At 36.4% G+C, this 24088-nt stretch overlaps 1 protein-coding gene across 7 annotated transcripts in view; it reads left to right on the top strand.

Annotated features, from left to right (window-relative positions):
• ash1 (histone-lysine N-methyltransferase ash1) overlaps nucleotides 1-24088 on the top strand; it is a 1128611-nt gene that overhangs the window by 397737 nt on the left and 706786 nt on the right. For all 7 annotated transcript variants that reach the window (XM_090378882.1, XM_090378880.1, XM_090378881.1 and 4 more), the window contains one exon: nucleotides 22919-23117. In XM_090378882.1, coding sequence (XP_090235008.1) covers nucleotides 22919-23117 — 199 coding nt within the window. The remainder of the gene's footprint in view (nucleotides 1-22918; nucleotides 23118-24088) is intronic.

Raw genomic sequence — 24088 nt, 5'->3', positions numbered from 1 at the left:
TGGAGGTGTAAGTATTAGCATTAGCAGAGGCATATGATTCAAGAAAGCAAGCCTATCAGCATCAGCCAAAAAAAAAAAAAAAAAAAAAACACCCTTCCCCAATTCACCCATTCATTAATTCCAAATGTTTGTCTATTTCTGCCTTAAATTTATTTAAGCTGTCAACGTCTACAATTACAGGTGGAAGTTTGTTCAGCAATCAACTACCTGTTGGTTAAAGGCAAATTTATGCACATCTATTCTACAACTGTCTTTCCTCAATTTGAATTTATGTCCCCTCAGGCAACTAATCTGGGCAAGAGGAAGTATCCCATCAGCATTGATCTTGCTCAAACCATTCAAGGCCTTATACACCTCAATCAGATCACCTTACAGGTGCATTGTCTCCAGACACTGTAATTTGCATAACTTAGCCTTATTTCATGAGGACAACCCCTTGTTCCATTCACTAATCTTGTTGCCCTTCTCTGTACTCATTCCAGCGGCTCTATATCCTTTCTAAAATGAGGCCTTCAGATCAGTATACAGTATTCAAGGTGTGGCCTGACCATTTCCTTATACAAGGGAATAATCACCTCATTATCCCTGCTAGAAAAATTCCTGTATATCATTAACTGAATATGGGTGGACAGAAGTTGAGGCCAGAGACAAGGAGCAAGTTTTCAACTCTCACTGTCCAGAATCAAGTTTGGATTGATCATAACTTTTGTACAACTGTTCTGAGTTTTAATGAAGACAGAAAGAATATAATTAAATAATATATTTCAGCAATATGCCAGTTCCATATTTTGGACAGCTTTAGTACATTTAGTACTACTTTAGTACTAAGGCTTGTATAATGGATGTGAGATTGGAATAGAATGAGAAATAATAGATCTAATCCCTACAAGAATAATCTCACTGAACATGATTTGAAAAAATTAGGATCAGAAGATATAAAACAGAAGTCCAACCAGGAAAAAAAATTAACTGAAATCAAACAGATCATTTTCATTGCTTATAATGAAAAACAAATGCGGCTGAGATTGGTCATAAGAGGGACTCTCCAGAAGAGGCAGTCGGAATCACCAAGCAGTCTGAAAGGTAACTAGACGGCTAATGCTAACTGTATACTTTGAAGGGCTACGGAAAAGGAAAATATGTGTTGTTAGGATTGTCTGGCATCCTAGTAGGTAAATGAACAAATTGTGTATGGTCACTAGTAATAAGAAATGCCTTTACCATGCCACCTTGGTCTGCCTCATTAGAAAGTGAAGCTAGCTATAATTATGAACATTAAAATCACCAAGGAAAATTATTGGTAGGAAAATTGAATTGGAGGAAGTAGTTTCCCAAAAAAAAAAAAAGCCAAAATGTTTTCGGTGATGTATGGCATTGGGGGAACGTTAGAGGCAACAAATGAATATGACGGAATGGAATAAAGAGATTTTTAGCAAAAGCAGATCAGAAATTGCAGATTCCAGTTGGAAGACTGATAATAAGGAATATCAGAGCACACATGTACAAGCACCAGCCTTTAAACAAAAAGAGTTATGTAGCAAATAATCATACAAAAGCGATGAATGATGGCTGAGCTAGTATTTGGGATTATCTCAGGAAAAATAACTTGGGCCAGGAAGATTGTCAGTGGAATTCAGACTACATATATTTGTGGAATGAATTAAGAACAATTTTGGAGATCTAGATAATGTCATGGCTATCCATATACCATGTTGCAGCTAAAGCACTGGTTGGAGAAGTGAATGGACAGTGTGACAAATACGCGGATACAAAATTTTCTTGGTTTATACATATCATTTGTTTCTTTCTGCTCTCTCTCTCTCTCTCTCTTTTTTTTTTTTTTTTTTAATATAAATCATGAATTTTTTGCTAATCTGAACTATTAATTAATTTGAAGGGGATTTATCAGAGATTATAAGGCCTGTGGGCATATTTTAATGAGACAAACAAATGTGTGTATTGCATTATGTTTACCAAAACGTCATGTTAGAAAATAAATCATGAGTTACTTGCTTACTATTTGCAAACATGCCTGAAATATAATACATACACACATTAGCTAACTTGTATCCATCTGATTTCTGTAATATGTTAAAGCATGTCATAACTCCTTTTCACTTTTGTTTCTAACTGTTCTCTATAGTTTAGCAAGAAAATTATTATCTTTCTATACATTAAAATAATTTTCCTCCTAGTGATATTTATTCGGCCAATGGGAGAAGAGGGATGCAGGTTATGTGGTAATACATAACAGAAGCTTGTTTTACTATGGTAAAACAAGCTTCTGTTTAAGCGTGGTCACGTGCTATGTTTATCTAACAAGACCACACAGTACCATGCTTGATTTACATATGTAACATATTTATGTATTCATAGCAAAGAGACAGTGGCAAAAGCGTCTGTAAGTATTTTGTTTTACTTTATCAAAAGAAGCGAGCGCAGTGAGCGAAGACCCCTAGTTATATTATTTTATTTTTTTTAAGGAAAGATCTTTCACATACTTTAGTGAGAAGCTTATCTGACTTGAGAACTTTATATTAGGCTCTTTAAATAAAGTAATTTTGTTACCCAGATAATCTTGCAGGAGTAGCAGATATATTATTCCCCTTTCCTTATTTAAAAATTAGAAAAGTGAATAAAGCAGGAATTTATCACTGCTTCCTGATCACAGTGTCCAATTATCTCTCTTATTTACTTGAAAATTAGAAAAGTGAAAGAAGCAGGAAGTTATCATTGCATCACTTATTGCATTGTCCGGTTATTTGGTTTCTGATTTTTAAACAAGGGCATCAAGGAGAATATTCACTGTTTTCCAAACAGTGAAAATTACACTGAAAATTTAAAATTTGCTGGAAAGCAGATATATACCCACCCTGCTGGTTTAAAGATTAGAAAAGGAGATAATCAGATGGCTGTGAAAAGGAAAGCAGTGATAATTTCTGCATCGTTTCCGCCTTTCTGGTTTAAAGATTAGAAAAGGAGATAATCGGATGTATCCGATTATCTCCAGAATATAGCATTTTCACTATATTCTGAATATAGAAGTTTTCCCCTCTCCCCCTGTCCATTAAAAATCAGAAAAGTGAATAAAGAAACAAATTATCATTGCTTCCCTTTTGCACTGTCCTGTTCTCTTGTTTCCGATTTTTAAAGAAGGTTGTGGAGGTGGTATATATGCTATCCCTGAAGGGTTGGGCATCATCATCAGCCATTTTCAATCCACTGCAGGATGAAGGCCTCTCCAGCAACTTTCCAGTTCCCTCTGTTTTGAGCACTGGCCATCCATTTACTACCCACAAACTCATGAATTTCATCTATCCATCTCCACCTTTGTCTTCCAGGTTTTCTTCTAGCTCCTCTTGGGTACCATTCTGTTATTTTCTTAGTCCATCTGTCATCATGTCTTCGAGCTCTGTGTCCTGCCCAGGACCATTTTAGTTTTGAAAATAATGTCCTTTACTTGAGTTTGCTGCCTAATCCATGTGTTTCTCTTCTTATCTAACAGTCTGATTCCCAGTATAATTCATTCCATTCTTCGCTGTGTAGTTCTCAGCTTCTCTTCCATTCTTTTGGTGAGTGCCCAAGTTTCACTTCCATAGGTTATGGTGGGGAGTATACATTGGTTCATTATTTTGCGTTTCAGACAAACTGGGATATTGCTCTTCAGTATGTGACTATATTTCCTGAATGCTATCCATCCAAAATTTATTCTTCTCTTGACTTCCAGCCATTTATCATTATTACAGCTAATAACTTGTCCCAGATAAGTATATGACTCCACCCTTTCAATTACTGCTCTTTCAATCATTATTTCCCTTTCTGTGCCATACTTGTTCATCATTACTTTTGTTTTAGCCATATTCATCTTTAGTCCAAAATCCTTACTAACTCTGCATAACTGATTAAGATTTTCCTCTAATTCTTTGGGATCGTGGCTTATGACCACAATGTCATCTGCAAATCGTAAATGATTTAGGTACTCTCCATTCATATTAACTCCTTTCTGTGACCAGTCTAATCTTCTGAAAGCTTCCTCAAGGGCAGCAGTAAACAGCTTCGGAGATATTGTGTCTCCTTGTCGAACTCCTTTCTCGATTTTAAATTTCCTACGGTCTTTGTCTAGTCTAATAAAGGAGGTAGCACTCTCATATATTTTCTTCAAAATCATAATATGTGGGGTATCTATGCCTTGTTTTTCCAGTGCCCTAAACATTGCCTTATGCTGTATGGAGTCAAATGCCTTTTCATAATCCACAAATGCCAGGCATAATGGTGTTTTATATTCATTTGCTTTCTCCATTAGCTGTGATATTACGTGAAGGTGATCCATAGTTGAGAATCCTGTCCTAAAGCCATCTTGCTCTTTTGGTTGATTCTCATCAAGTATTCTTTCTAATCTGTTAGTAATGACCCTTGTGAAGAAGGGTCATTACTAACAGATCTACACGCACCTTGTAGATGTGAGATAACAAGCTAATTGGTCTATAATTTCCAATTTCTGATTTATCTCCATTCTTATGCAGCAAAACTATGATTGCATTATTCCACTGCTTAGGCGTCACACCTTTTCTAATGCACTTTGTGAAGAGCCTTGCCAGTTTTTGTGTTATGTCTCTTCCTCCCAATTTTAACAACTCTACAGTAACTTCATTTCCCCGGGGCTTTCCGATTCTTCATTTTCTTCAATGCATGTTCTACTTCATCAGGAAGAATATTGGGTATACTGTATGTGTTCCTAATTTGCAATCCATCTTCCCCACTGCTGGCATCATTCCCTCGCTCCTTGTATAATTCTTTATAGTAGTCTTCTGCTATTCTTCAGTTTCAGTGTCATTTGTCTTTCTGTATTACTGCTTATGGCTGCTGATTTAAATCTTTTGTTTTACCTTAATGCATGTTCTACTTTTCTTGTGTTAAATCTTCTTATGTCCTCTCTGAGTCTCTTATAAATGGATTTGCATAACTCAGTATACTCAATTTTTTCCTTGTCAGTGTTTATCCTGCTCTTCATTTTTCACCTTCGGTTTATCATAACAAGTCTTTCTTGACTAATTTTTTCTTCTTTGGATTTCTTTTTCCCTATGGGTTTCTTGTGCTTTATCACTTTCAGAAAGTTGTAATATTCCTCGTCAATACCTTGGTCCTGAGCAGTCTGCAGAAGCTCAAACTTGTTATTAAGTTCCAGTACATACTGCTTTTTTCTCCTCTTCTGTTATCTCAAAGAACTTTGTATTGTTTACTCGAGTCAGGTTTTTTTCCTTTCCTTTCCTACATCTATATCAAGTGTACATCTTACCATTCTGTGATCACTTCCAACATATACCTTATTCAGGACGGTAACATCACGGTTGGGTAACATGATCATTATATTTCAGATATAGTGACTGTTTCTCCCTATGTCCTTGTGTAAGAATTGGTAAAGAAATAATTCAATGGTGCATAACAATGATAATTTCCTGCTTCACACATACACACCCTTTTTTTTTATTAAAAAAAACGGGTAAAGGGGAATAGCTCTCCTGTGTCCTCAGTTTCTAGGATAACATTTTTACTATATTAGAAGCACAGGAATTTCAAAACTTCAGTCATAAAGGAAAATAATTCACAAATATGATTATCAAATGGGCTTTTACCAACATAAACTGTTAAATACTAGGATATAACATATCAGAGTGGTAAAAGTACAGATAAAGTGAAATGTGATGATATTTTGGACTTTTACCAGTTGCCTTGGTAAGTTTTATTGCATTTTAGGGTTTTATGTAACGCACACGCACGCACGCGCACACACACACGCACGCACGCGCGCGCACGCGCACACACACACACACACACACACACACACACACACACATTTATATAAATAAATAAACAAAGTGAGAAGAATAGGATAAGGATAAGAGCAGTAAAAGTTAAAAGAATGTGAAAACCTAAAAATCATTAATTTTTTACAACAGAAGTACAACCATGCAGTCCAAATCTGCACAATGCGAAACATAATTTATATGACATAATGCCGACCGGGCTAGCCGAGTGGGTAAAGTACCTGCCCAGCAACCCAAAGGTCGCGGGTTCGATTCCCGCCTCGGGCTTGGATCAAAGTACTGCAAAAACCTTGGAAGGTGCAATATGGCCACAGAAGCCGATGCGCCAACAACTACCAAATCAAAAAAAAAAAAAAAAAAAAAAATGACATAATGAGGGTTCTGTACCTGAACACAAAAAAATTAAATTGAAAAATATTGTCTTCATTTGGTAAGAAAAAAATAAAAAAATTTTGAAACTTGTCCATAAAATTAACCTGGCTAATACTTACCTCTAGTTTTTAATTCTTCTTCACTGTTTTCCTGTGATAAACTTGCAACAGTATCTGGCGCTATTTGAAAAAAAATTTGTTAAAATTGTTTGCTTAGAAGCACCGTTTCTCTATAAATTTCTTCTTAAGGAACTAAAGCTAATCATAAAGTTCTGTGAAAATTTAAACTCCTCTCCAAATTAGGATCCATATCCAGAGCTTCTTGGCTAAGCTTATTTGGCAGTTTTAAAAACTTAGCTAGTCTCTTCGTGGTTCAAATTTTTGTGTGCATCTCCTTCGTTTTTATAATTTTTGTCATCTTCTTCTTTACATTGCAAAAAAATATCGTCCACTGATAATTGTTCTCTATGAGATTCAAGGACTTCTGTGATATCTGCTGGTTCCAGTTCTTCAAATAGCTCTTCGCTAATCATTTTGCCAATTCTCACAATCTCGGTTTCCTTGGCATTTCAACCGTGGCTTCTTTAGTGCAGCTTTGCAGCCACAGCTTTTTCCATGCTGCATTCATTGTTGAGTTCTTAACTTCACTCTGCGAATTCAGTATTTTTTACAGCATTAAGAATGTTATAATTCCGCCAATAATCTCAAATTGAAAGACTTTCTATTCCATTAGTAGCTTCCACCAATTGTAAAAAAGATCTTCTTAGTTAATGAAGTTTAAAGGAAGTTATAACACCTTGGTCCATTGGTTGAATTAACGAACTTGTATTAGCTGGAAGAAATGTAATTGTCATATTTGGGTGGGGTGGGGTGTGTGTGTGTGTGTTTGCTGATGCTATATAAGCTTGCTTTCTTGCATCATGTGCTCTTGCTAATGAGCAAGATTTTGAATGTTATGTTCTTCTTCATGCAATATCTTTTTGTTTCGACGCAAAAGCAATTTAAAAATGAATCCTTGAAGATTTTAGCTGTCATCCAGGCTTTTTTGCTCACTTTCCAGTGAACTGGTAAGGAGCTTTTTGATATTCCTTTAAAAGCACTATGATTTTCTGATGTATAAATTAGCAGCGGTTTACACGTAACGTCCCCACTCTGCATTGCAACATAACAAAAGTGTTAACCTATCTTTTGCAGCTTTGAAACCTGGGTAATTTTTCTCTTCTTTTGAAATGAATGTTCAGCTTGGCATACGCTTCCAAAATAAGCCGTTCTGATCAACATTAAACACTTGACTTGCTAGATAGCCCTCATTCATAATAACAACATCGTTGAAAGTTTTCAGATACAAAGAAGCACTTTGTATTAAAGGGTGAAGCACTGGCTGCTTCACCCTTTAATTTTAGATTCTGAAGACTGACGTTTTTTAAAATTTTCAAACCAACCCTTACTGGCCTAAAAGACGTCTGCATTGAATGGACCGGCTTCTTCTTCATGTAAGCGATTAACAATCTGCAGAGTTTTGGCACAAATAATATCTGAACTAAGAAGCATTCTCTTTTGATTAAGATCTTCTATCGAGAAAGAAAGCAATTTTTCAGTTTTCTCTATTAATGGATTTCTCACTTTTGTAGTACATTTTGCAACCAATTTATGTGGAACAGATAATCAAACTTTTAATTTTCTCGGAATTTTCCCTAATTCGTCAAATGCTAGATTCATTTATGCTGTATTTCTTGGCCAATGTTACAACTTTTTTGCCATTTTCTAACTCCTTAAAGATTTTTAATTTTTCCTCTAAATTTGAGATTTTTTTTGTTTTACTTTCTTCATTTTAGGCACTAATTAAACATACACTTTATATAGACAAGAAATATTAAATGAGCAAAAGCAATGCTTATTTATTAAAACACTTTACGTTGCGTGAACCAGAAAAAGATTCTGTCTGAACAGCTAACGTAGGATAACTGATGAAGGGAGTTCCCGAATGAGGAAATTGTTTCAAAAATAACCAGGCAAACACATCACCATTTATTGCTATGTTTGGTTATAAGAATCAGTTTTGAATGCTTTTGTGATATTTTTCTAAAGCACATTTCTGGAGGTCACGACCATAAAACAATAAAAACCATTTGCACTTTCTGGTTTATTGGACTTTTCCTTTAGTGCATCTAATTATAAACTGGTAGTAAACTTAATCTTTTTGCATTTGCAATAATACCGACAGCTGGAATTTTGTGGGATTCTATGTTATTTCTCTTTCAATAAAATCTTCAATCATGTAAAAAAAATAAATTTTCAAAATCTGCTCTTTATTCCTATTTTTGAAGCTTCGTAAACAAAAATCGTGCAGGTAACGAAACTCACTGTGCAATATGAAATCTAAAATTTTGGTAGTAAACACCTGACCATGCAGTAGGGATGACTGTACTTTAATTGTTCAAAATGCCCTCCATCAGCATTAATGCACGAGCGGCATCTATCTTCAACAGATATAGTAGTAGTAGTAGTAGTAGTGGCATGTGATGTAAGAAAGCAAGTGTATGAGCTTATGCAGCATCAGCCAAAAAAAAAAAAAAAAAAAATCACACCATTCCCTCCAAATGCCTGTCCAGTTCCTCCTTAAATTTATTCAACCTATCAACTTCCACAATGACAGATGGAAGTTTGTTCCAGCAATTAACTACCCGCTGGCTAAAGGCAAATTTCCGCACATCTATTCTACATCTGTTCTTTCTTAATTTGAATTTATGCCCCCTTAAGTTCGTAATCTGAACAAGTGGAAGGATCCCATCAGAATTCAACGTGCTGAACCCATTCAAGGCCTTATGCACCTCAATCAGATCACCGCACAGGTGCCTAGTCTCCAGCCACTGCAATTTGCAGAACTTAAGCCTCTCTTGATAAGAGGATCCCTTCATTCCCCTCACCAATCTTGTTGCCCTTCTCTGTACATGCTCAAGTAAATCTACATCCTTCCTAAAATGAGGCCTCCAGACCTGTACGCAGTACTCAAGGCGTGGCCTGACCATTGCCTTATACAGAGGTATAATCACCTCCTTTTCCCTGCTAGCAAAATTCCTATATATCATTGACAAAACCCCATGATCTGCCCTGGCCGCCTGTCAGCATTGTTCAGAAAACTTCATATCTGCCTGCACAATTACTCCCAGGTCTTTTTCATTTTCTACCACCTTAAGTGTAGTACCACACAGTTGGTACGTTTCTCTGGGGTTACTTCTACCCATATGCAGTACTTTGCATTTGTCAAGGTTAAACTTCAGTTGCCACTTCTTAGCCCATCTGCCCAAATTATCTAGATCCTGTTGCAGTAGCACACTGCCATTACTGTCATTAACAACTGTGCCAACCTTTGTATCATCTGCAAACTTCGACATTAAGCCTGATATACCTTCATCAATATCATTGATAAATATACAAAACAACAGTGGACCTAACACCGAACCCTGTGGGACCCCACTAATAACATTAGTCCAAGAAGAGCAGCACACATTGATTACCACTCTCTGTCTTCTCCCACTTAACCATCCTTTTATCCATTGTAGCAACTTACCCTTAATACCATTCTGCTCCAATTTGTACAATAGTCTTCCATGCGCAACAGTGTCAAAAGCTTTCCTGAAAACCAAATATATGATATCAAAATTATTTTTTGCATCCAGTTCCTTTGTAACCACATCATAATATCCTATCAAATTTGTCAGACAAGACTTTCCCTTAACAAACCCATGCTGTGTCTGAATTATTGCTGCAGTCTTGTCTAGATGATCCTGCAATGCATCTTTAACCAGTGACTCCATTATTTTACCAGGAACAGAAGTTAAACTAACTGGTTTGTAATTACTCGTGTCACCCTTTGATCCCCCTTTGTGAATTGGGGATACATTTGCACATCTCCAGTCCGTGGGAACCTCCCCTGAATCCAAGGACGCTCTCATAATTATGGCTAATAATTATTTCACCTAATTTCTGCATTTCAGTATATACACACTGAAATGCAGAAATTAGGTGAAATGTTTTCTGCTTCTTGTTGAATTTTCCTCTACAATTGCTCCAATGTTTGCGGTTTATGACTGTAAACCTGATTTTTCAAGTATCCCCAAGCAAAACAATATAAAGGGGTGAGATCTGGTGACCTTGGAAGATATTCAAAAGCACTCCTTCGACGACCTATCCATTGAACATGAAATTCATTGTCAAGATATTTGCACACAGCTGTTCGCAATTAATTCCTTCATCATTCTAAAAAGACTTATATGGTTTAAACCTAGCTCTTGTGAACACTCTCGTTGATTTTCTTGGGGTGCACAAGGTTGCATTTCTTACAGCTTCAATGTTTTCATTACTTCTTGATGTCCTCCTTCCTTCTACAAGTTATTCATATTCTGAATGGTTCCATGCTCCTCAAATTTATCCAGCAAATGAGTAATTGTTAAATGTGTGGGTGCTTATTTTCCCTATCATGATTTCCAAGCATGCTGAACTTCATTGACATTTTCACATTTCCAATACAATTTTATAATTACCTCTCTTTCTTCAAAACTTAATTGGGTACTCTTCATTGTTTTATAGGTAATAAAATAAAACAAAAACTAAATACTTGTAAAAAAATTATTTATTTTTAAGCTACAAAATGAGTTTAAGAAAATTAAATTGGTGCATATTGTTCATTAAATATAGATTTTTAATTGCTTATACCTAATTTTTAAACACCTTCTATGTATTTGCAATAGAAAAATAAAAATAATAATTGGGTAAAGATATAGATTAGCAATAAATTAGAAAAATAATGAACTTTTAAGTTAAAAGTAAAGGTGCTATCAAATTGGGCAAGGTGCTAGCAAATTGGGCTACCAAATTGGACACTTTCAAATTGGGCAAATTGGGTAGCTCAAGAGAATTTAATGCCAAAAGGGTAGGCAGAGAAGAATGTGCAATGGAATAAAATTATCATTATTATAATTACTGAGGATAGATTATCATTGCCAACTGCAAAAGCAGTTGGCAATGATAATCGAATGTATCGAAATACATTTTGAAAAAATTGAGACCCACGAATTAGAAATAGTAGTAGTATGGAGAGTCAGGGGTGGGCCTTCCCGAGAGTGCCAGGATGCACAGCACCTGAGTGCCAACATTGAAGGGGCTCCTGAAAACCTGAAACTTACATTACAAATATGAAGAAAATTTTAAATATGTCATATTTTTCTGAATATGAACATGTTACTGAACTTTTGTTAATTTGTGCTTAATGCTTGTCTACTCTAAAATTTACTACATAAAATTAACCTTTAATACTCGTGCGAGGGCCAGGTGGACTCCAGCTTTTTTTTGGAATGTGCCCAAAAATAAATTGACATGAATACTATTGACTTTTGTGAAGCAATACAACATTTGTTAATTTTTATGCAGCCAAACATGGAAGCATATGATGTTTTATAGTACAGTAAACCTCCGCATTTCGCGGGGGTTACGTTCCTGAGAAATGTCGCGAATACCGAAAACGCGAATACTGAGTTATGGCTCCCATAGTAATAAAGGGGTTCCGTTCCAAAGTATGAAATATATAAGAAAAACTAGTCTAGCATTTTGTCTATGTATGTATTATATGTACCTTCATAATATGACTATGTACATAGACAGTACATAGTGAAATGCAAGCATATGGCATCAAAATGAAAATAAGAAACAATTTAATATTAAATGTAATATTTATTAGAAATTTCAAACAAATCTTTCAAACCAGCGCCTTTGCTAGCAAAAAAAACTTATCCCGCCGGTGCTATCACCAGTTTCGCTAAAGTGTTGATAAAGGAGTTTTGCCTTTTCACGAATGATGAGTGAACTCAAGGAAATTTTATTTTGTGTCCGGTCTTCTATCCACAGATTTAAAGCATTTTACATCACGAGTTACAGAGCAAATTTTTGAAGCAATTAGCGCGTTTTCACGGACACTACGGCGAATTTTTACTTCCGATTTCTTGACTGATCGTACCGTTGACTCATTATAAAATCAATGTTTTGCCACTGAGAAGACACTTTCACCATTAGAAATTTGTCTAATAACTCAATTTTATTCGCTAATGTCATCCATCACCTTCTTTGATATTTTCACATTTTTCTTGTTATTCGTAGCCATATTTTTGTAGGGGTTAGAAAGAACTTGTCCACAATAAAGTCACTTTCTTCCATTAACACACTCGAAAAAGTCTGTTTTACACTGCAAAACGGTAGATTTATCACTTTTGTAAGCATATCAATTTATAAATTGATAAATTTATTCAATTTATAAGCATATAAATTAAAAGCAAACGACCAAACCTTCCATGACAAGCGCATAACACATACTGAACAAGGATTAGTGTAAAATGAAGTGTAAAGTGTGTTTAGGGTCAAACGGCACCAGGGGTTTCCCCCATCTCCGCGTAGTTTACATTGTAGGTGAACCAGTTTACTGGAAAAGCCAGAGATTTAAAAGTGTATCGACTTTGTATATATGTGATGCCTTGTACCGTTGTTCATCTGGTCATTTAGCTGCCAGACCTCTACTGAGGCCCGACGTTGCCCCGACGTTGAACAAGGATTAGCGAGAAACATCCACGCTCTCGATTTTGTCACTCCTCTCCCCCCCCCCCCCCCACTGTGCGCTGTTTTTACCGGGAAAGATAATTTTAGCCACGCCCATGTTTTTTTATGGCGAATAATATTCACGGCGCTTTAAAATTCATATTTTTTTTAGGTTTCATTTTATATTAAATCGGCGATCGCAAAACCGCGAATGCAGATACCGCAAATACCGGGGGTTTACTGTATATTTTTTCAAACGATCTTGCTATGTTTCTCAATGTTTCTATTGCAATATGAATATCTCTCACCCTTCCTCTCACCATAGTATACGGAGAGTGTGCTTTTTCCAAATTAAAAATCGTAAGAACTGTTTAAGATCAACAATCGAAGCAAGAAAGATAAAGAAATTGAGTCTCATTAGTATTGAAAAATATATTGTTTCCAGTTTCAATATTTCTGAAATTGTCAATGATTTTTCAATAAGCAAATCAAGAAGAATAAACATTATTTGGTTTTTTACTATGATATTATTGTATTATTCTTTGTTATATAATTTATATGTATAAGCGTACTACTTTTGTATGTATAACCTTTACTTCATTGTTTCTTTTCTAATTAATTTTTAATTTATACTTTTTATTAATTGTTATTATCTAAATTTCATTGTCAATAACTATAATTGTATTACTTTTGTTATTAATTATCATTATATAAATAAAGTACAACAAAATATATAAATATTTTTGAGATGGGCACCAAATTGCGATTGGCACCCGGATGCCACATTCCGTAGGAACCTCCTGTGTAGAGTAGTCCAGATGCTGTGGGACTAAACCTCAGGCATGCTGGGGTTGTAAAATTCACCCTCTAAATTTTTTCTTGGCATAAGAAGAAATTCGTAGAAAACAGGCAGTTAGAAATATCCATTATATGGGTGCATGGTAAGGTATGGGAATTTGGGAATTGACAATGGGAAACAGAAGGTTGACAAAATATTGAACATAAAAAGATGAGAAAATGAAAAGAAATTGTACTGGCTCTTCTTAGAATTTTTTTAATAGATGTGACAGAGGAAAAAGAACTCAGGTTAACTTCAGGTTTGCAGAAAAGCGAATAAAAGGTTGGGTAATACTGGATCAAGCTGGAAGCATAAATGCCCAACATCAATTTTTGAGCCGTGATGAGAAAATCTATACAACTGCTGCCGTACCACTAACTGACCAAGTATTCCAGTTCGAAGGCTGCTAGCTCTACTAGATATGACAGTATACAGCATTGCTCAGTAGGCAGTTCCTCCACTTTGATATTCTCAACTGCTGACATTCACAACAATAGATGGAAGTTTGTTGCAACAATCAATTACCAGCTGACCGAAGGCAAACGCCTCTGTAGCCGAGTGGTCAGGAGCGGGAGTGCAGTGGCACACGCTCTTTGAGTGGACTGGGGTTCAAGCCCCTGACTGCTAAATACGGTCGATCTGCCAACCCGCACTGGACCAGCGTCGCAGATTATGGTCCATTTCCCTCAGCATGAATTGTTGAGGAGGTTTCCATCCTGCAGTGGGTTGATAATGGCTGCAATTTTTTTTATGATGCAAGAAAGCAAGCTTATGCAGCATCAGCCAAAATATATATAAAAAAAAAAAATCTCCCATTTCACCCCTCCATTCGTTCCAAATACCTGTCCAGCTCAACCTTAAATTTATTTAGGCTATCAACTTCCACAACAAAGGCTGGAAGTCTGTTCCACCAACCAACTACCTGCTGGCTAAAGGCTAACTTCTGCACATCTATCCTACATCTGTTCTTTCCTCAATTTGAATTTATGCCCTCTCAGGTGATTATTCTGAGCAAGAGGAAGAATCCCATCAGCATTGAGCATGCTCAAGCCATTCAAGGCTTTATACACCTCAATCAGATCACCTCGCAGGTGCCTAGTCCCCAGACACTGTAATTTGCAAAACTTAAGCCTTTCTTCGTAAGAGCAACCCTTGATTCCATTCACTAATCTTGTTGCCCTTCTCTGTACTCGTTCCAACAGCTCTACATCCTTCTTAGAATGAGGCCTCCAGACCCGTATACAGTACTCAAGGTGTGGCCTGACCATTGCCTTATACAAGGAGATAATCACCACCTTATCCCTGCTAGAAAAATTCATGTATATCATTGACAAGACACCATGTGCTACTCTTGCAGACCGTCTGCACTGCTCAGAAAACTTCATATCTGCCTGCAGAATTACTCCCAAGGTCCTTTTCGTTCTCTACCACTGTCAGTGTAGTACCCCAGAGTTGACACATTACTCTGGTGTTACTGTTTCCTATATGTAGTACTTTACATTTGTCATGGTTAAACTTCATTTGCCACCTCTCAGCCCATCTGTTTAACTTTTCTAGATCCTGTTGCAGCAGCGTACTGTCATTAGTGTCCTTAACAACCCTGCCAACCTTCTTATCGTCTGCAAACTTGGACATTAAACTTAATATACCATCATCAATATCATTTATAAATACAGAAAACAACAATGGACCCAACACTTAACCCTGAGGGACTCCACTAATAACATTAGTCCACGATGAGCAGTGTCCATTGATTATCACTCTCTGTCTTTTCGAACTCAACCATTCCTTTATCCATAGCAGCAATTTGCATCCAATGCCACTGTGCTCCAATTTGTGCAGCAGTCTTCTATGTGCAACAGTATCAGAAGTCTTTCTAAGATCCAAGTATATGATATCAAAGTTATTCCCTGCATCCAGTTCCTTTGTGACCACATCATAGTATCCAATCAAATTCGTCAGACAAGACTTCCTCTTAACAAAACCATGCTGCGTCTGAGCTATAACTGAAGTCTTCTCTAGATGATCCTGCAGTGCTTCTTTAACCAGTGTCTCCATTAATTTTCATGGAACAGAAGTTAAACTAACATGTCTATAATTACTTGTGTCGCCCTTTGATCCTCCTGAATTGGGGTCACATTTGCACATCTCCAGTCCATGGGTACCTCCCTCGAGTCCAAAGCTGCTCTCATAATTATGGTGAAAGAGTTTGTTTGCTTACTTCCTTTGCTGCCTCCTTTAATATAACTGGATAGATCCCATCCACCCTCGGTGCCTTTTTTATGTTTATTTTCAACAATTTCTCCTCCACTTTCCTCTCAGTTATTACTGAATCATCTAGCTCAGTGCCAGAGCTTAATTCACTTCCGGCATTCCCCTCCCTGAATAACTCCTCATGTGTAAATGTAGATGCAAAATACTCATTTAGTTTGTTAGCCACCTGAGCAGGATCATCAACAGTTAAACCATCAATATCCAGTGGACCAATCTGATTCATCCCTTTCCTTCTAGAGTTTACATAGGTAAAGAACTCTTTGCTGTTTTTCCTTGCATCCTTTGCCAAAGATTTCTGATAATCTGCTTTTGCCTGGCTAATCTCCTTTGTGACTTGGTGACAGACCAGCTTGTATCTATCATAGGCTTCTGTGTCACATGTTAATTTATATGTATCCTATGCATTTTTCTTCTCTGCCATATGTCTCATTAGTTCATCTGACATCCATTTAGGCCTAAACTTTGAAAAATATTTCTTTGTTGGTATGTAAATCCTTGTAGCTTCCAAGATTAGTTCCTTGAATACTTCCCATTTTTAATTTTCTGTTGGTGCCTTTTTTATCATCAGTTGGTCCCACCGTATAGAATTTAAATACTGTCTCAGACTATCGTAGTCACCTTTACAAAAGCAAAAACCCTTCCCATTACTCCTGATGGTAGTTACCTCTTTGAGTTAATCCCACTTCAGCACACTGATCCTTCCTCAATTTGAATTTGTTTTCCCCTAATTTGAATTTGTTTTCCCCTAATTTGTATCTGCAAGAGGAAGAATGCCATCAGCATTGAGTTTGCTCAATCCATTTTACCTGAAACACCTCAATCAGATCACTATACAGAGATAGAGAATCTATAGATGCTGCAATTTGCAGAATCAAAAGAATCTTTCCTTGGTAACAGCACCCTTTTGCTCCCTCACCTAACTTACTTCATGTCTTTGCACAGGTTCCAGCAGATCTGCACCCTTCCTGAAATAAGCCCCCCAGACCAATATGGAGTTCTCAAGATATGGCCTAACCATTGCGTCATACAGTTAGATAATCACTCCCTATCGTTGTTAGCAAAATTCCTATTTATCATTGACAAACCTCATGAGTTTCTCTGGCAGTTCGTATTCAGTGCTCTAGAGAACTTCATGTCTGACTGCACAATTACCACAGATCATTTTCATTTTCCGCTACTCTGAGTGTAGTAACACACAGTTGCTGTGTTATTCTGGGATTACTTTCCCATAGAATACCTTGTATTTGTAATTATTAAACTTCAGTTGCCATTTCTCAACTAATCTGCCTAATTTTTCTAGGTCTTGTTTCAGGTGTTTGCCTTGTCATTAGCTACCTTGCCAACTTTTGTATCATCTGCAAACTGAGATATTAAGCTTGATATTAATTAATCAGTATCATTAAAGACTATACGGTGGCTGTTTCGAAAATACACGAAAAGACAACACTGCTTAGTTGCTATGGAAACGAGTGATTAGTTTGCAGTCTAGGAATGTTCCCCCACCTTTTCTTACTTAGTTTGTGCAAGCGTATCATGTAGTATTCATTTTTATGTTCGTTATAACAGTTTATGTGGAGTGTGTTTTATGATGGGGGATGAGAAAGACATTTCGTTAATTATTAGACAAAGAATCACGATTGAATTTTGTGTAAAGTTAGGCAAAAGTGGTTTTTGAATAAAATAATCATGTGATGAGTTCCGGATTAAACATCTTGATTCCAAGTCCAAACAGCAGCAAGCATATGGAAACACCACAATTCACCGCCACGGTGAACCAAAAACTCGAAAAAAAATTTTGAGTTTTTGGTTCACCAAAAAAAATTAATGTTTATTTTGTTTTTTGATGCCTGCGGAATAATACTGCAGCACTGGGTTCCTGAGAAACAAATTGTAAATGGATAATATTATGCACGTTGTGAGTTCACCTCAAATTAGCAATTAGCAAAAAAAAAAAAGACCGGAACTGCTTAATCAAGAATGGTTTCTTCCTCAAGATAACGCTAGGCCAAATATCTCACAACCAGCAATGCGAACTTTAGCAAAAATTGGTGGTCAACCACTAGACTACCATCTATACAGCCCAGACCTCGCACCATGCGATTTTTGGGCTTCTGTGAGCCAAAAAAGAGTTTTTTTTTCTTTTTTTTTCCCTCTCTCCATTCAAGATAACATTAAGACACCCACCATCCAAGCCAAAGCGTATATGTGGCTTAGAACTTAACTTTTTTAACTCATTCCGTATAATAAAACTCAATAAATTATTAATTAATTAATTTAACACAACTCAAAATAACACAAGTAACTAAGATTGAGAACTCATTATGCTGCTTGGCCCAATACAAGTGAGATAAACTTTTGACATTCATCGTAAGTCCTGCCTATCTCAGTGGACTTAGTTTCCATCTGTGCCACTGGGAGGAGAGCTCTACTGTGTTACTTTTATCTGCTCTCTCCTTTTAAATACATCATTAAAATAAGTAAACTTATATTTTTCCACAAACATAGTCCCTAAGGATCTTTGCTCAAGCCTTCCCATCAATATCTCCAATCGGCTCCTTATATCGACATAACGTCTGCAATAAAATGTTATATCTTCAGATGTTTCCTCATGGTCTCCACACGGGCAATTCTGATCTTCTGCCAACCCTAACTCATAGAGTCTTTTAGCAAGAACATGCCCAGTAATAAGGAAGGCTGCATTCACACCAAACTGCTGCCAGGCTTTCTTCCATCAATATTAACTTTTGGCAAGAACATGTAGGAAACCCTACCTTTATCTGAGGTGTCCCACCTCCTTTGCCATTCTAACATTAACTCTGACTGTTTCCTTCTTTTCTCAGATTGTACATCTTGTCTGGTATACAGCCTTCCATCATCCGACCACAAACTCATATTTAATATGGTCTTTCTTATATTTCTCCTTGTGCAATACATCAAAGCGGACAGAATAATCAACAAATTCACCGGCAGTCTACCGGCAGATTTGTATACTCTGAGCCTGCAAAATATGCTTTTTAATTAACAAATTTGTCATTCTATGAAGCCAAGCTGTTATTGGGTTGAATAGGTGGTCATACAGTAGATAGTGCTCTGCCCTTTATGGCCCAGTCCATCCTTATAACTCTCTTTAGCTTAACGTATAATGTTCTTATCTTCCTTTTCAAATTCTTAGCATAGGGACAAAACTGATCTGCTCTCGTATCAACACACCTAAGTACTTAACTGTCGTTAAATATCGAACAGACACTCCATGTGCACAAACAAAAGGTCACCAATTCTTGCTCAATTGTCCTTTTAACAATAATTGTACATTTTTAGTTTCAGAAATTTGTAAGCCATACATTGTGGACCATTCCATTAAACCTACCAAAACTCTTGCAGCCTGTTCTTCTATATGAGTTTGAGCATTACCATACCCAAAAGAGAAGGTCATCAGCATAGGTTATCACCTCAACACTCACATAAAAAAGAGTTGAGAGGAAAAAAATTTAACACAAAGAAGAAGTTAAATGCGCCACATCTGCTATCCTGCAATGCCCATTCAAAAAATGGGCTGCAGCACGTGTTTTAGAAGATAGTGAACCACTGTAAAAGGTTTATAGAATGTGAAGGACACTATTTCGAAAAGGAGACCCATATCAACCTCCCAAGTGACTCGGTGCAGTGATCTCAGTCCGCGTATTTTCGGAACAGCCCTCGTATGTAGAAGAATAAGAGAAGTTTATCTTAATATGATATGTAGAACACTTCCTTATGATACGTTTGGAAATTTAAATGAATAAAAGATTAACACAAAATGATTACAGTAAAAAATCAATTGAACACAATAAAATGTTAACCACGTATTGAAAAAATAACTACATTACCATGTCTCAGTTAAAGGAATTGAAGGCCAGAACATACAACGTTCCTGCAATTTTCAGTCAGTTAAAACTGCTAGAATGGATTTCATATTCGGCCCATTGTTTCTTACAGAAACTTAGCATTTTCATCCTAGCCGCACATGTTTATAGTATTTTAAAACCCTTTAGACAGGTGATTCAATTTGGGATAAAAAAAAAAACACGATACATTATTTAATAACCTTAAGGGCCGTAGACTCGGAATGATAATTTATTCTCACTGGATGTTACTTCCTTATATACGAATGTAAACGTTGAATACACATTAGATATTCTTTGGGATATGTTAAATAACAGCTATACCGATTAATTATATGAAATTTCTTTTTAAAGAAATTTTCCACTTAATGAAACTGTTAGTTGAAGCCAACTATATTACCTTTCGAGACAAAGTATATAAACAAATTTTTGGTTTGCCAATGGGATTGAGTTTTACTGGCTTAATATCGGAGATGTATGTCTCAATGATTGAGCGTATACATTTGACGCCTCTTCTACCCTGTATCACATACTATGGGAGGTATTTAAACAGTGTTCTGGTTATTACTGATTTGCACTATTCAAGACATATTCATTTAATTCATCCTAGACTCAATTTTACATTGGAACTAAGTCATTAAATTTTCTAAATTTCACACTTATACAGGATGTGAATAAAATCTAATTTAATCTATCGTAGCACAACAAATGCTGCTATGTTTCTGCATTATAACAGCTATCACCCATTCACCTACAAAAGGGCTGTTGTCTTTAGTCAGTTTCTCAGTGCCTATAAATATTCAACGACGGAATCAGCTTTAGACTCGGGCCCCCAGATACCCTCAAAGCCACTCCTGTTAAAAAAAAAAAAAACCTTGAGGCAGTTACTGCACTAGTCAATATTAACTTTGATTTAACAATAGTCTCATTATACTTGCCACCTAACCAAAATATAAGCTATGCCGACTTAGAAGAATTAGTGATATAACTTCCCAAACCCTACTGCCTCTTAGGAGACCTCAACAGTCACCATCCATTGTGGAGAAACCATAATCTGGACAACGTGGACAAACTATTGAAAAACTACTTTATCAGCATAATTTGATAACTCTCGATAATGGGGCTCAGAACTATACACATCTTCCTACAGGATCTACATCAGCTACTGATGTCTCTCTATGCACAGCAACCATATATCCTATATTTGGATGGACTATTCACAGCAATAATAACTGGGCAGTGATCATTATCCTGTGGTATGCTGCATTAAGACAAACATTCCTCACCTTTCTTAATTTCCATTCTTGTGATCACGACATATGGTCAAAGAGCATTGTTTGCTTCCGGAAGATAAATCATTTTTCAAATTTCACGTTTAACTTTAATTGATTTTTTAATTAATTTTTTATACTGATTTTTGAATTGTGTTCAATTGATTTTTTACTGTAATCATTTTGCTTTAATCTTTTATTCATTTTAATTTCCGGAAAGTATCATATGGAAGTGTTCTACATATCATTTTGAGGTAGCACTATCCATTATAACCACCACCTCTGTATTCTCTCTTTCAACATTCCTATTATCCCATAACAGTATCTTGTCCTTAATACTACACAGTTTCAGTTTGTACAGCAGTCCTTTATGTGCAATAGAATCAAAGGCTTTTCTGAAATCCAAGTATATGATATCAAAATTATTTTTTGCATCCAGTTGCTTGAGTACTAAGTCATAGTATCCACTCAGATTGGTCAGACAAGATTACCCCATAACAAATCCATACTATGACTGCAGTATAACTGCACTGCTGCCCTAGAATGCCCTGTATTCCTTGTTTAACCAGCAACTCCATTATATTTCTTGGAGCAGAAGTTAAAAAGTCTGTAATTAATCATGTCACTGTTTGATCCCTTTTGTGAATATATATTTGCATACACTGCAGTTCTCAGAGACCTCCCCTGAATCCAGAAATGCTCTCATAATTATGGCCAAGGGTTTGCTGACTTATTTTTGTTCCTCCCTTAATATAATTGGATAGGTCTCATCCACACCAGGTGCCTTTTTTATGTTTACCTTCAAAGATTTATCTTTCACTTTTCTCTCAGTTATCACAAAATTATTTAGCTCCTGTTAAGATTCGATAAACTTCTGGCTCCCTTTCTCTATAGAATTCCTCTGTGAATATGGATGCAAAATACCCAAAAATATGGATGAAATACACCCTCATCGTATTTCACCTATTGCTTTTGCATAATATATTTCTCTGACGCTAGCGTCACCGACAATAACTGCCTCCTGTGGGACTAGTGTAGTCTGTTTTTGGGATTGTGACTGCATTGCTGATGCTTGAGTGTAAGTTCTGATATTGAGGTGGGCATTGACTGTGTTCTTCAAAATCTCATAAATACCCACCAGAACATTAAGTTCACACTTGATTTACTCTTGCTTTGCACCTAACACTCACAAAGACACCCCATTTGGCTATATCATGCCATGTTCATGAAAGAGCCACAAATAAAATGTAAACAATTAACGTATTTTGTAATGCTGTGATTCATGGGACCCCCCCCCCCCCATTTTTCCCCAAGCCACAGCACTTCTGCCGGTTTGAGCCTTTTAATTTGAGAATACCAAGTTAAGAGATACCTAAACACAATAATGTGTATTACTCTACCATGTTTCTATTTTTTTTTTATTTACTTGACTAAACAAAATCTGGAATGATTTTTTCATCTTACCCTTAATGAAAATCACTATCATGTCAACCCAAGTCATACTACCATTCAAAGTGAAATGAGAGTCCTACATATTGCCAGCAAGGCAGTTTTTTTGTAAATTTTCCACTGAGTGTGTTGTGAAATTTCACTGAAGTTTGTTATTGTTGTTATATGGATTTTTGTTTAATTTAAATGTATTATTTAACATTTTTTATCAATTACATTTAATTTGATTTGTTCTTTTAAATTATTCAGTGGCTTAATTCCGATCATTGTATGATTAAAACTTTATTTCATAAGAAGCTGATTTTAGATATATTGAACAATAAATTCGGAAGTGTTTAGTTGTTATAATAGACCCAATCTGAAATTTATAGAAAACAGAGTTATGCATATATTATTTTGAATGTATTGATTATGAATTATTTAGGTACTTTTATTCTGGAGTATGTGGGAGAGGTAGTGAGCGAGCAGGAATTTAGACATCGTATGGCTGAGCGATATCGCAATGATCAACATCATTATTGCTTGAATTTGGATAGTGGGATGGTTATCGATGGTTATCGTATGGGTGGAGAAGGCCGCTTTGTTAACCATTCTTGTGAGCCAAATTGTGAGATGCAAAAGTGGTAAATTTTTTTATTATCTTCTGCTGATAGTTTTAAAATAGTTATAGTTCTGAATTAATATCCTTATAAAACTTATTAAACATTTATTCATTCATTCATTCATTCATTCTGTTGACTTATTTAAATTCTTTTCAGAATTTTTTGGTGGCGACACTGCAGACACTTGCTCCATGTTCAGTATCTCAGAGACCAACCCTGATAACTGAAATGACATTGGCCAACAGTGTTCTTCTGGTCATAAACAGCTTATTGATGCAAGAGTCCAATGGAGCCAGATAAGGCTTGTGCAGGGTAATAGAAAGATGGCAATCAGTCAGTTACCCAGCACAACAGAGATAACCAAAGAGTATTTCAGAATACACAGCATATCAATAACACGCACACACACACGCACACGCACGCACGCACACACGCACGTACACACGCACGTACACGCGCACACGCGCGCGCGCACACACACACGTGAGTGTGCACTTGCGTGGTTAAAATGTGCTCAGGTACACTGATGCTGAACACTGAAGGACTGGAAAAGCATTGCCTGGCATGATCTTCCTATTTTTTGCTAATGGGAAGACCAGAGTATTGCAAAATTACTGTGAATTCATGAATACATCATGCCAGGTGTCAGAAGTAAGTGTGTTTTTGTGGTGCACTTTTCACCCTTTGATGCTGGTGGTGCAACATTTGGATGTCCAAGGTAACTGGAAATTTTTTCTGACTAGTCACATCCTCTCTTTGCTGCTCTAGTGTATGTATCTATCTATCTGCAAATGGGTTCTTTGAACAGGGTAACGTATCATGTCACAGTAGTACTTGAATTGTAAAGAAATGGTTCGGAGCACATAGAGTGAATTCATCCTACTGTAATGGCCTCCCCATTCACCAGATATTGATTCATTCAACATGCACCAGCATCCCCTGGCATGCTTTCAACACCTCATTGTGTTGAAAAGCTTGCCACAATATATGTG

Source organism: Mastigoproctus giganteus, chromosome 8, assembly GCF_048544385.1.
Source record: "Mastigoproctus giganteus isolate SK-2022 chromosome 8, ASM4854438v1, whole genome shotgun sequence".
Lineage (NCBI taxonomy): Eukaryota > Metazoa > Arthropoda > Arachnida > Uropygi > Thelyphonidae > Mastigoproctus > Mastigoproctus giganteus.
Note: the sequence above shows the minus strand (reverse complement) of the source record. Positions and strands in the feature narration are given on the sequence as shown.